General features: G+C 43.4%; 1 protein-coding gene across 2 annotated transcripts in view; it reads left to right on the top strand.

Annotated features, from left to right (window-relative positions):
* Positions 1–4,360: 4,360 nt before the first annotated feature.
* mlnr (motilin receptor) overlaps positions 4,361–14,631 on the top strand; it is a 63,268-nt gene continuing 52,997 nt past the window's right edge. For both annotated transcript variants that reach the window (XM_039746512.1, XM_039746511.1), the window contains exons 1-2: positions 4,361–4,561; positions 4,669–5,416. In XM_039746512.1, the coding sequence (XP_039602446.1) occupies positions 4,690–5,416 (727 nt within the window). In that variant the 5' untranslated portion in view covers positions 4,361–4,561; positions 4,669–4,689. The remainder of the gene's footprint in view (positions 4,562–4,668; positions 5,417–14,631) is intronic.

Below are 14,631 nucleotides of genomic sequence, written 5' to 3' on the forward strand. Positions count from 1 at the left end.
TTACCAGTCATACTGCCAACATTTAGTTCATTTCAGTTCCACTCTCTTTACCTTCCTCCTCTCCTCCTACTTCCAGACACGTCTCCCCGTCTTCTTCTTCTCCTTCTTCGGCCAACAGTAGCCCAATTTGTGCCAGCTCCCTGTTGGCTAACAGTACTGGTCATTGTTAGTCCAGGGTGCGACCAATCCAGTTTGGAAATTTGTATTATTGTCCATATATTAATTTGGCAAAATTTTACACTTTACACGGATGCCCTTCCTGATGTAACTCACCCCATTTATCTGGGCTTGGGACCGGCGTGAAGAAACACACTGCCTTGTGCATCCCCTGTGGCTGGGCTGAGGATATTTAGACTTTAAAAAGTTAAGTAGAAATACAGGGGAGTAAAACCTGTGCCCACCCATGTTGTGAATCTTATCGTGTTAATAGAGACCGCACTAGGGGTTAAACCAGAGGTACGAGTCCACAACAGATGGGACATCAGTCTCTACCAGTACTCAGATTTCAAATATTTCAGGTGAAATTTGGGTCAATCCAGGTCTTCAACTCGATATGATTAAACAGCTTGTTTAAAACTGTACTGGCAGCTTTAGACTCTGGGCACAAACCAACTGTGGCAGTGGTGAGGTCCCTGAGCCCTATTGTTATGAAGTGCTTTGAATGACTTGTCCTCAGACACATTAAGAGCAACATCCCCACCTCCCTGGACCAATACCAGTTCACTTACAGGGCAAACCGGTCAACGGAGGACGCTGTCTCACTTGCCCTTTCACCCCTGGAGCAGAGGGACAGCTATGTGCGAATGCTGTTCATCGACTACAGCTCTGCTTCAACACCATCCCTTATCAACTTAAGCAACTTGGTGTGACAATGTGGGTTCTACTCCATGGCTCCCACATCCCTTTTGGGAGCCATCTTGAACCCGACCACGTCGGTAATGTAACCGGATAAGCTGGACAATGAGGACACCAAACAAAAGCAAGGGGAATGGTGCAAAAGTGCTTTTATTACAAAAACGAACAAAACAAATCCAAACAAAATCCCAAAATAAGTGCAGTGCTTCAAGATGTCAATAAATAATCCTTTAAAAACAGTGAAAATGTGGAGGTTAAAATCCAATAAATCCATAAAGACGAAGTTAAAACAATGGCTGGAAGCAGTCCTTTAAAAACAAAACCCGGTGTCTTCTTCAGCTGGCGGCTCCCCTGCTTCTTCCATCCGGTCTAGGCACCAGGGGAGTCACCCTACCTGCAGCGGACCTTCTTCTACTGGTCTGGTCCCCTTTCGGTCCCTGGCTCTGTAGGGCTCTGCCAGACCAGGACGCTCACGCTGGCACTTTCACCTCCCGAGCTTTTGACTCCCACGGCCTTACGCGGCAAGCTGTCCTCGATCGTGGTCACTCCTGCTCCTCCTCTGCAAAACTCAGTAGGAGTGACCCAATCCATCTGAACCAACCTCGGGTGCTGGCCAAACACCCTGCTATGGCTCAATTCCCAGCATGCCTTCCTTCTTACAGCGAACCTGCTCTCGCTCACTCGCTTACACCCACACTGGCTCTCAGCTTCCAGGTTCCCTTTCTTCCTCCTCTAACCTCTGTTCTTTCAATCTTTTTTTCTTCCCCCTGCACTCGCGCTTCTCCTATTTATAATGGGGACGTGGCACAGGTGTGGCGATTAGCAGCTCCCAGCATCAATTACGGATACGAACAATTCCCCACTTGTGCACTTAAGCGAGGAAACACCTGCACCAGGTTGCATCCAAGAACCGCTCCGGCCACACTACCACGCACCCTCTTTAAGCCACGAGTGCGGCGATTATTTATTTAAAAACTGTCCTTTTCTTTTAAGCCGCAGACCCGCTATACCATACTTGGGTCTCAACTCACACCTGTGTAACTTAATTTTAGATTTTGTCACTAACAGACCACAAACTGTGTACATGGGTAAGCATTTCTCTTCTTCAGTAACACTGAACACTGGGGTACCGCAGGGCTGTGTGCTGAGCCCTCTCCTTTACTCCCTCTTCACAAACGACTGCAAACCTACCCGTGATACTAGCATCATAATAAAGTTTGCAGATGACACCACAGTGTCAGGCAGTAAAGAAAACAAAGGAACTGATTCTGGACTTCATGAGACTGAACTACAGTGGTCATTATCCCATAAATATTAACGGTGAGAGGGTGGAGACAGTCCAGAGTTTTAGATTCTTGGGAGTCCACATCAGGCAGGAACTGTCATGGACAACAAACATGACAGCAATGGCCAGAAAGGTCTTCAGAGGCTTCACTTTCTGAGGAGCCTGAAGAAATCACAACTATCACAAGAGCTGCTGGTTAACTTCTAGAGGTGCACAGTAGAGTCTGTCATCATGTACTGCATTACAGTAGTGTGGTACTCTGGCTTCACCTCTGAGAACAAGAAGTCCTTCCAGTATCAGTATCATCAAAATGGCTCACACAATTACTGGTGCTCAGCTGGAAGATACGTATCTTCACCACCCACTGCAGCAAAAAAGTGAAGAACATTTGTAGGGATTTAAACCCACCCTGGCCATAGTAGGCAGGCGCTTCAGAGCCCTGCATGCCCGCACTACCAGGCTGAAGAACAGCTTTCACCCCAAAGCAATCAGCCTATTAAATGCACAGCCATTACTGCCCCTTCCTATTGTGGAAACCAGGGGCACTCCGGCTGCCCCAACCCAACACAACAGGCACATACCAAAGTGCAACCCGACACAAACGTTTGTTATTAGAGTGGGAAACGCTTTTCAGTCATCCCCACCTGCAGTGCTCAGTACACAGCCCAGTGAAACGCAGTCCGACGCACACAGTATTTTGTCTTCCCTCTCGCTCGCTCGCTCGTTCTCTCCTTCTGTCTTTACTCCTCCCGCCAAGCTTCCTGAATGGAGTGAGGCGGCTCCTGTTAAGCTGGTCCTGGGAGTGTTCCGAGTGGCTCGTTACTCAAACCTGAAATCACTCCCGGGTGGGATGAAAGCCCAACGTAGGGCTCTGCAGCTCCCCCTGGCGGCCCCCACGGAACGATGCAAAACTCCAATTCCCAGAGTGCTTTGCGGGAATCGGTGGTGCCACAGCTGCCCTCTGGCGTCCCGGGGAAGGTAGTGCCTTGTAGATACTCTCTTCCCCGATCCTTCCATCCATGTTGGTGTCCCAGCCAGGTAATGGCAGAGGACGCCACTGATTGAATTGAACTTGTGCATCTACCACACACAGTCACACACTTAGATGCGACCCATCTGGAACTCATGACCATCACATTGACGGTAACCTTCACTCTGACTTCATTTATTATTTATCTACTCGTATTTATTCCTACATGTACTCTTTGTATATCTGGCACTGTTCATAGTATCTGTGCTTCTCGTAGTTTAATGTTTGCTTAGTTTATTATCTACTCTTATATACTTTTATCCAAGGCATCGATAGGCTCGCTCCAATTGATATTTCATTGTACTGTTCAGGGACAATAAAGGCATCTTAACTAGGAAAATAAAAAAAAGAATTTGAAATATTTGATGCAACTAATTCTTGTTTATTATGTACATCCTCCACACTGGACTCCTTGCTCCATATACTCTCAGAATTACATAATATTACATAACACTGTATATATATTCTTCATTTTTTTGATTTTTTTTTCTTTTCTTTTTTCTCTTTTTTTTTCTTTCGTCCCACTGTGTACTGTAAGTAGATTGTTAGGATGACAATAAAGCTCTAATTGACTTGACGTACACCTCATGAAGTAAATCCGCACATTTCCTGCAGACTCCCCTAATTAGGCCGGCATACTGTACACTAATTCAGACTTTTTTCATTAGGGGGTCGAGAGAATAGAAGGGACTTGAAGCCCACCCAGGGGTTGGTTCCTGCTTCTCACCCAGTGCTGTCTACCTGGGATGTTAATACTGGACGTGGCAGGTCCAGTAAGTGGATGAATGATTTATTAAATGTGTGTGTGTGCCCTGCAACGGACTGGCATCCCACCCAGAGTTGGCTCCAGCTTTGTGCTCAGTGCCGCTGCGCTTTAAAAGATTTCTGATTTCAGTTCCAGTTGCTCTTCCTAGAAGTAAATCTTTTCTTGACAGCTCCTGACAAGTTAATCAGATCAAATTCGCCATCCGCTGAACGTGCTGCCCACTCAGGTCCTCAGGTAAGCTCTTGGTTCACGCCAGGCCGTCCCTCTTCATTAGTGCCCCTTTGTGCCAATTCCTTTCCTTCACACGGCAGATGAATTGCTGCTGTGAACAGTTAAGACAGCTCCGCTCCGCTCCGTTTCCTGTAAGTGTTTAATGAGTCGGCAGCGTCTTTTGGAAAGGAGACCCTCTATGCCCCCCCTCCCTCCACCCCCACCCCTCCAAAAGGGACGCCTGGTCTCTCTGAGCTTTTGAAAGCGCAGCTCTGTCTTTTGTTATCTCGCAGCGCGCAGGCGGGCACCGCAGACGAGGGGAGAGCAGCAGAGAGTCTCCGGCCGCTCACAAGCATGGATGTGTCGGCCAGCTGCGAATGAAGGGGTGATTCTTGGACCAGACAGGATATTAAAGGTGACCCCTGTAATTTCTTCTGTACTCTTCTTTTATGAAATTTCATGCAGTACTTCTTGCACTTTTTTCAGTTTTGGTTTAATCGTAAAACTAACCTTTTCTTTCAGATCTCCACCTAACCTCAGGCCATGGAGGAACACCAGGAGATGGCCAGCTGGGTCTCCTTGTTCCCCCTTTCAGCACTGATCCCCATCACCATCATCTGCATTCTGCTCTTCTGTGTTGGTGTCTGCGGGAACACCATGACGATTCTGATCATTCGGAGGTACAAGGACATGAAGACCACCACCAACCTCTACCTGTCGAGCATGGCCGTCTCTGACCTGATCATCCTGCTCTGCCTCCCCTTTGACCTCTACCGTCTCTGGAAGTATTACCCCTGGATTTTCGGCGAGGTTATTTGTCGACTCTTCCATTACATCAATGAGGGGTGCACGTATGCCACCATCCTGCACATCACGGCCCTGAGCATCGAGAGGTACCTGGCCATTTGCTTTCCTCTTAAGGCCAAAGTATTTGTAACCAGGCGGCGAGTGAAGTACGCCATAGTACTGCTGTGGACCTTGGCGCTCTCCTCTGCTGCTCCCATGCTTTTCCTTTTTGGAGTTCAGTTTGAAAATAGCACTCACCCAGATGCTGAACACAGAGAGTGCAAGTACACTGCGCACGCCCTCAGCTCCGGGCTCCTCGACACCATGATTTGGATGTCTACTCTCTACTTCATCATCCCCATGACCTGCTTAACTTTCTTGTATGGATCCATAGGCTGGAAACTGTGGAGGAGCAAGACTCAGGTTCAGGGTCCGCATGCTGCTAACCGGGAAAGATACCACAAGCAAACAGTCAAAATCCTGGGTAGGTAGATTTGCTTTATCTATTGGTGCTCAGCAAAAATGACCGTTGCAGGTAACGTAGCCACCTTCTTACTACGACAGTCACACAAAGCCCTGCTGGCAGTCGTCCATCCGGTCATGGAGCCCACTGGCTTAGAACCAAATAGAGTGAAGGGCAGACATGACCTGTGTTTGTAGCTCCAACCGGGAGCACGTCAGACCCCAGCTGGTGAAGTGAGGGCCAGCGGTCCGAGAGATCAAAATCAAATACACTCATGGGGGTCCTTCCATAACCTGAAGAGTAGACTGCACTGGGACGGGGCATCAGAACATCAGTGGGCCCAAAATAAAGTTAATTCAGAAAGAAATCTGCATCCGGGTCATCTGAAACTATGCTGACTAATACTGGCAGAACTGAATACAGTCATTTGAGATGATACCAGATCGGGCATAAGGTGCCAACCAACCCCAGGTGCCAGTGCACCACACTAGACCCAGTTAATTTGTGCAATGCCAGTTCATCACACTGGCAGCCACCACACTAGGAAAATAATTAGAAATGAATGGAAGTAAAAACTGTGTCTCTCCACACTCTGAATTGAATACAGTCATTTGAGATGATACTGGCAGCACTGGGCATAAGGTGCCAACCAACCCCAGGTGGGACGCCAGTGCACCACACTAGACAGATAGATTGAACCATTTCAGATAGATAGAATTACAGTATATAGGTGATAATACTGGCATCATTGGGCATAAGGTGCCAACCAACTCCAAGTGGCATCTCGGGCCACCACACTAGGAAAATAATTAGAAATGTGTGGCAATAAAAACTGTGCTTGTCCACACACTGAGCTGAATACAATCATTTGAGATGATATTGGCAGCATTGGGCATTAGGTGGCAACTGACTCCGGGTAGTACACCAATCCACCACACTAGAAAAATAATTAGAAATGTGTTGAAATGAAAGTTGTGTCTGTCAACACTGTGAACCTTATCGGTTAATCTGAGATAATACAGGCAGTATCGGGCTTAAGGTGCCAACCTACCCTGGGTTAGACGTCAGTCATGCATAGTGAGATAATACTTGCAGCACTGGGCATTATGTACCAGGAATACAGGGAAGTTAAAACTGTGCCCACCCATGTTGTTTTATTAGAGACTACACCCGGGGTGGGGAGGGGACAGATTTGTCAAAATCAAGGCACAAATCAGCAACAGAATGCATGTCAGTCTGTCCCACCCCTCAAAATTCATATAGTTTTGTCAAAATCTGTGCAAATCCATGTCTTGAGCCCAATATGATCAGAGTTATTTAAAACTTTACTGGCAGCATCTGACATTGGGGCACAAGCCGACTGTTGACTAGAAAAAAAAAACAATGAGAAATGCATGCAAATAACAGCTGTGCCCGTCTGTAGAGAGTCATTTAAGGGAAAACTGGCAGCATCGGCCATAAGGTGCAAACTGACTGACCGCGGATGGAACGCCAGCCAGTCATAATAATATAACAATAAAATAAAAAGAAATGCAAAGAAGTAAAAACTGTGTCCAACCATATTATTGTATTAATAGAGACTATACTTGGGGAGGGTCAGACCCAGATACCAGTCCAGAGCAGATGGACATCAGTTTCTCCCAGTGCTCGAATTTAAAATAATTTAGTTGAGATCGTGTCCATCCATGTTTTGAACCCGATGTGATTAAACACATTTTTAAAACGATACTGGCAGTTTTAGACACTGGGCACAAGATGAGGAAAAGTAATCACAGAAAACAAAAGAAATAAAAGCTCTCTAACCGTATTGGCAAATATTGAGGTAATGCTGGCAACAAGGGGCATTTGGTACCAACTAACCAGGGATGAGATGCCAGTCATATTGCATAAAATCAAATAAGCAGAACTACAGAGAAGTAAAAACAATGGCCCCCCATGTTGTGAACCTTATTGTGTTTCCATTTACTTATTTGACTGACGCCTTTCTCTGAGGTGACTTACAACGTTTCTGATACGATTGGTGACATTTCTTTTGGTTCTCCAATTGGACCGACAGGTGAAGTGACTTTCTCAGGGTCTCAAAGTGTCAGCAGTGGGGGGATTTGAAATGACAGCCTCAGGGTTTGAAGTCCAAAGTCTTAACCACTTAATAGAAAGTACACGGAGGTTGAGTACAAGGTACAAGTCAATAACAGATGGGGCACTTGGTGGCAGGATTGGCACTCCAGCCACCATGAAAACCTCCTACTGTTCCACTCCATAAAAATTAGTGTGGTGCTGAGGTGTCACCCATTGTACGAATGTGCTAGTATTATTATTTAAAATAATTTAGACCAAAAAAATAGTGTAAACGTGTTTGGAACCTGATATGATCAAGGAGTTATAACTTCAGACATCAGGAAACAATGACTCTGGACTAGGAAAAGTAAAAGAATTAGTAATGTGCAGAAATAAAAACTGTCCGTCCATAGCATTAGGTGCCAGCCGACTGTAAGTGGGATGCCAGTTCATCTAAGTGGACGGCAATGAAATTACAGTTATAGGGAAATGTGTCCATCCATTTACTGAACTCTTACATTTCATTAGGGTATTGTGTGCTGGCTGTGAGATGGATAAGCCTGGGTAAGGATGCCAGTCTATTGTAAGGGGAACACACACACCTCAAACAAACCTAAGGCCTTGATAAACCTAATATGTGTTTGGGATGTGGCATTGGCCTGGGTGACATTTAAAACCATCTCTCTAAAGTTGTGAGGCGGTAGCGTTTATCGTATATACTCACATATAAGTCGGGTCTTGAAGTCTGAAAAATCGATCATAAAATCAGACCCCGACTTAAAAGCCCGTTCAAAAATTCGACACTTAAATTTTTTTTTTTTTTACTTACATCTTCTTGCCTCCTCCAATCTCGCACTCGTTTCTCAGAGGCATTGAATTTTGCAGCAGCAGCACAGTTACCAATTTTTTTCGCCACTTCAATGACTTTTAATTTAAAACCAGCTTCGTATTTTCTTCTGATCGAACACTCCATCATAGATAAGGGATGCTCTTACGATAAAGGTGTATGAGGGTGTGAGATACAAAAAAACACAAAACAGTGCAAACGTCACTTCGGAAAAGTTTGGGTATTATGGTGTGGTCACGTAGATATAATACATAGTTAAAAAAAAAAAGGCAGTGTGCTCCGTGGTTACTGTCTCAGGTGGTCGTTAGCATATCATATTCTCTTGGACCAATAACGTGAGTTTTCTGCATTCGACTTATACGACTGACATAAAATATCTGAAATTATACGGTAAAGTCAAGCCCTGACTTATCCATGGGAGAACGTAAACGTGCGTATATAAGGTAAGTTTGACAAATGAGAGGAGACCATTCAACCCTTCAGGGTTATTGGTTTAGCTAATAGCTAAGCTGTCTCAATATCTCATCCAGATTCTTCTTAAGGCTTCTGCTTCAACTCCATAGCTCGGTCATTTGTTCCAGATTCCTACAACTCTTTGCGTAAAGAAGTGCTTCCTGGCTTCAGTAATAAATGTACTTCCCCTTAATTTCTGCAATGATTCACCAATAAGAATTCTGCTGCATCTACTTTGAGGATTTTGAAGGCCTGAATGAAGTCCCCACACATGAGGTCTCCTCTGCTTGAGACTAAACAGGCTTAACTCTGAATCTGTCACAGGAGGACACGTCCTTAAGTGCTGGGATGCTCCTCATTGTTCTCCTCTGCACTGCTTCAAGTGCTGCTATGTCTTTTTTGTATTATGTTGACCAGAACTGCACACAATAGTGCAGATGTGTCCTCACATGTGCATTATATAGTCCGAGCGTAACGTCCATCTGCTGTGACTCTATCTAAAGTCAGTAAAGCACAAAAACATCAGCATAAAACTTTAAATAATATGTTCATTATAACATGAAAAATTTGACAAAAGAGAGTCCATCAAGTCCGTTTGTTTAGCTAATAGCTAAGCTGTCCTGATATCTCCTCCAGATTCTTCTGAAAGGTTCTCAAGATTTCTGCTTCACCTCCATGTCTCGGTCATTTGTTCCAGACTCCCACAATTCTTTGTGTAAAGAAGAGCTTCCAGGCTTCAGTTCTAGATGTGCTTTCCCTCCATTTCCACTGGGGTCCTCAAGTACGTGATTCACTGTTAAATTGAAAAAACTTCTGTTATTCCATCAGTGGCAGACCTGTATGCATCTCGTGTCACTAACCATGTCAAAAGGATCACTATGCACTCATCTCACCCTGCTTGTCACTTATTCCACAAACTCCCGGTGCATACACACTATACTCTCACACTTTCACTTGCACATCATCATTTGCACATCTCCTCTATAATTGTTCTATTCTGCAACTTTGTTTGAAGTTTTTCTTTTTAACTTATGCTATTAATGTTATTTGTATGTAATGTTGTGTTCTGTTATAGGCAGCTCCAAATCTACCAAGTCAAATTCCTCTACATTAAGTTCTGATGAACTGGAAAAGGCTCTTCCTAACATTACAGTATTGCAAGGAAGTAGAGCTTAGTGACAACACGTGCCAGACTGTCACAGGGCACACTCATGATCACACCCAAAACTGAGTGTACTTATGACCACCAATTTGCCTTAAGTGTACATCTTTCCGATATGGGATCTATCCGACGTGGAAATGTATGTTAAGGAAGTGATTTAATTAGAGGTTGAATCCTGGTCTTTTGACACCTGTGAGACTTCTGCATTTTTCACTATGACTCTGTTATTATATCCACTAACCTCCATTTTTAGTGTCATAGTTTAGAATCATAAGGTGCAGAACAAAAGCAAACTCCGAATGGTAGGCCATCAGGGCACACTTACACACCCAAACTGGGCCATTTCATGCTACCCATCGACCAAACCTCCACCTCTTTAGGATGTCCAGCAGGAAACTGACAAGCACAGAGGGAGAACATGCAAACCCGACAGGCATGGTATCTAGTCCAGGGCATTGCAAGTTGTCAGGCTGCAGTACTAACTGAGGCCAGCCAAAGTGTAATAACCAGCTTAGCATTAGACCCGAGCATCACTTGGGCTGTAAAAATAGTACTAAAAGCATTAGTTCCAAGTGTCACTCAGGCAGCGGTATTGTCGCGTCTCATGCAAGACCGAGGTTTACTCGGGCTGTAAATGTGCCAACAGCGTTAGTCCTGAATGTTATTATGGGCAACAGTATAGGCGTGTCTTGTGTAAGTGTCAGACCTGAGAGTTACCTAGGCAAAGGTGTAGATGCGTCTTCTCCTAGCCTCATAATGGCATCTCATAAGAAGCAATGATGATGACGTGACTTTGCCTTCAGGCAGTGAAATTGAAACAGTCAGTGAAATCGAAAGTGATTCTGGGAATCCAAAAGTGACACTCACGTCACTCACACATGTGCAGTGTGCTCTTTATATTATAATAATAATATTATTATTATTATATTTTCTACAATACTGACTTTATACTTTTAGTGTTTTTCACATTTTACAGTAGAAAGGTGAGATTTAATAAAAATTTTATTTTTCAAGTCAAGAATATGCAATACTTTTTACATATCTTTTTGAGAAAGGATGTAATACTAAGGAGGTTAATACTTACAACATAAATAAGTGAATATAATGTTTTTCATGTGTTAAACATTCCCTACACTTTAAAGACATTTATCAACCTTACTGGCCTGCGGTCTTAAACTATGTTACCTCATAAGTTAACCTATTAATTCGTGCCGAGCACTCCATTTATTATGTTTTGGTCATCAAGTGCTTTAGTAGAAGCAGCCAGGCAAACAAACAAAGCAAAGTGAGAGCAAAGATGAGGGCTACCAAACCACATGAGCTGATTTAGTGATCCATGGCTCAGGAGACCAACAGACTTTATTGTCACCGTTGAACACTTTGGCCGTCCTCGGAGTGCTGGGGTCGCCGGCTCTGTGGGCCTTTCACTCTGTCCCTGTGTCTTCTTGGAATTAATTCTGAATCTGAAGTCTGTACACCTCTTAGGTCTACAAATGCGACCTCTGATGGGTGGTCCAGCTGGTGTGGACTCAAACCTACCCTCACTCTGGGTTAAGAAAATAAATGAAAGAATGGATACTAATAGGATGGTAGACATGTAAAAACTGGCATCCTGTCCATGGTTTATTCTTGCCCGCCCAAGATACTGCAGAATAGGCTTTCACTCCACGTGATCCTAAAATTGGTTTAGAATGTTTTTATTAGAAGGTTTTCCTGCTCATAAAGAACCAAAGACATATGAAATAAATGATCAAGTAGTGTGGCAGGAACCTTTAGATCTCTCCTTGATGATATTTTCAAGAAATTTGATGAATCAGATCGTCACTTTTGTTAGGCTGTGTGGCCTGTTCTTGTCCAAATTGTTCTTATGGTCTACTTAAGGAGAAGGGGAGGTTGAGAGCACGCACTGCTACAGCACGTTGCTGCACCCACCACATGACAAACCCCCTCAGGATCCCAAACTAGGGCCCAAAGACAATTATACAATGGGTGACACCTCAGCATCACACAAATTTTTATGGAGTGGAACAGTGGGAGGTTTTCATGGTGGCCGGAGTGCCAATCCTGCCACCAACTGCCAAGTTTTCCCTTTATGTTGGAGGCCCTGCTTGCAGGGCTGGATGAAGGTTAACGTCCTAAACAGGATGGAGCAACTGCAGGTTAAAGGCCTTACTCAAGGGCCCAATGGAGTGAAATCACTTCTAGCGTTTATGGGATTCGAACCGGCAACCTTCTGATTGCAGATCCCTAGCCTCAGAGCCACCTAATTAAGGATGTTGGTTAAATAGACGGACTGTTACAAATTTTAACACCCTGTTAAAATTCTTCAATTTTTTAAATACATTTTTCTTGTTGCTTTATTGTGGGTCTTTGAAAAACTTTTAACTTTAGGACTACTAATTCATCAGTGCTTTGTATTAATGATGAAGTTATGAACCAGTGGAATTTCTTTTATCATTCAATTTTGAGTGTGTCACATTGCCATTTTGTTACTGTGTTGCTAAGATGCGTGGCACTGTTGCCAGCGGTTGTCACCTAGAAGGTACCACATGCCATGTCATGCTTTATAACCCTACACTAAACTCAGTGCAGCGGCAGAGTCTAACCTCGTCCAAGTGCGCGTGAGAGTCCTCAGTGAGTAACGTAGTGTGATCATCAACTCTTAGCTCCTCTCTCGACTTCGTTTATTGTCTTGCTTTTGGTGGCATTGTGTTTCCTGCTGACTACATCCCACCAATCCCTCTTTTGTCTTTGTTCAGGGTTTAGCGGGTTCAGTTTAGGCTTTGTCTTCTGTGCCCACTGCTATGAACCATTGCTACAGTTTCTTTGACACACGTGCATCCCTCGACGCAAGTTAACCCTGTGCTAGTGGGTGACCACATCCCCTCGGCCAGCAGACAGTTCAGGAGGGTCTGCTTCAGCTAAAAAAGTAAGATGGGTGTTCCACATGCTGCAGTTGAACAGATTATCCTGGAGAATGTGTCTGGCACAATATGGACCGATGGATGAATAATAACTTCTGGATGCTTTATGGTTTGTTCTTGGCCTGAGAATTAATTTTGCAGGTGACGCTCTACAATGACGTGGAATAAGTAGAGTGGTGCTCTGTGAGGGGCTGGCATCCATTCAGTGTTGGTTCTGATGCTGTCTGCTTGTTCATACAAAATGTGATCAAACTGTGATGGAATAAATGGAACAAAACCATACGCATCAGTCATAAAAGCTTTATTTAGTAAATTGCTCAAGCAAGCTGAATACATGATAATTATAACAAATGAGACCTCACTTGGTCCATTGTAGCATCACTGAGGGCTGGGGGTCCATCATGGGATCGGTGGGCACAACCCTGGGGTGAATATTGGCCAATGATGGAGTTTAAGAGCACCACAGAGAAAACTATCAGATATCAGAGGTGGAAAATAATGAAGTACCATTACTTTGTTACTTTACGTATGTTTTAAGCTATTTGTACTTTACTTGAGTACTTTTACTTTTAACCCTTCTTCATTTTTAGATCTAATAGTATATTTTTTACTTCATTACAATTAAATAGTAAGTCCATGTTACTCGTTACACAGACCAAACAATTATAAATTCATAAAAGAGACCAATCAGGTATACAGTCGTGGCCAAAAGGTTTGAAAATGACACAAGTGTTGGTGTACTGAAGTAGAATTCCAAGCATTTCAGAAGTTTCAAAGGCTTTTATTGACAATTAAATGAAGTTTACGCAAAGAGTCAATATTTGCAGTGTTGGCCCTTCTTTCTTGTTCAAGACCTCTGCAATTTGCCGTGGCAGGTTGGCAATCAACTTCTGGGCCAAATCCTGATTGATGGCAGCCCATTCTTGTGTAATCAATGCTTGACGTTTATCAGAATTGGTGTTTTTTTTTTTGTTCACCCACTTCTTGAGGACTGACCACAAGTTCTCAATTACATTAAGGTCTGAGGAGTGTCCTGGCTGTGGGCCCAAAATGTGTTTCCCGAGCCGATTACTTATCATTTTTGCCCTATGGCTGGGTGCTCCATCATGCTGGAAAAGGCATTGTGGTTCACCAAACTGTTCTTGGATGGTTGGGAGAAGTTGCTCTTGGAGGATGGTTTGGTACCATCTCTCTCTCTTACTCTCTCTCTCTCTCTTTATATAAAATTTACGTCATCTTCAGTGAAGTATAATAAACACAATCTGTTTTGATTTTTTTACACGAATAAATAGAACTTTGTTTATCCTCAGGGGCATGTTTGGCTTTTTTTACATAAGCTCTTTAAATAAATACATAGAAAGATAGATATGAAAGGCACTATACAAGTGATACATAGATATAAAATGCACATTATAATAGATAGAAAGAAAAGCACTCGACAGTATAACAGATAGAAAAGACACTATATAACAGATAGATATGAAAGGCACTGTATGATAGATAGATAGATAGATATGTAAGGCACTATATAATAGATAGATATGTAAGGCACTGTATAGATAGATAGATATAGTAGGGCACTATACAGTATAACAGATAGAAAGGCACTATATAATAGATAGATATGTAAGGCACTGTATGATAGATAGATAGATATGTAAGGCACTATATAATAGATAGATATGTAAGGCACTGTATGATAGATAGATAGATATGAAAGGCACTATATGATAGATAGATATGTAAGGCACTGTATGATAGATAGATAGATGATGTAAGGCACTATATTAAT

The sequence above is a fragment of the Polypterus senegalus genome, chromosome 2 (assembly GCF_016835505.1).
Source record: "Polypterus senegalus isolate Bchr_013 chromosome 2, ASM1683550v1, whole genome shotgun sequence".
Taxonomy (NCBI): domain Eukaryota; kingdom Metazoa; phylum Chordata; class Cladistia; order Polypteriformes; family Polypteridae; genus Polypterus; species Polypterus senegalus.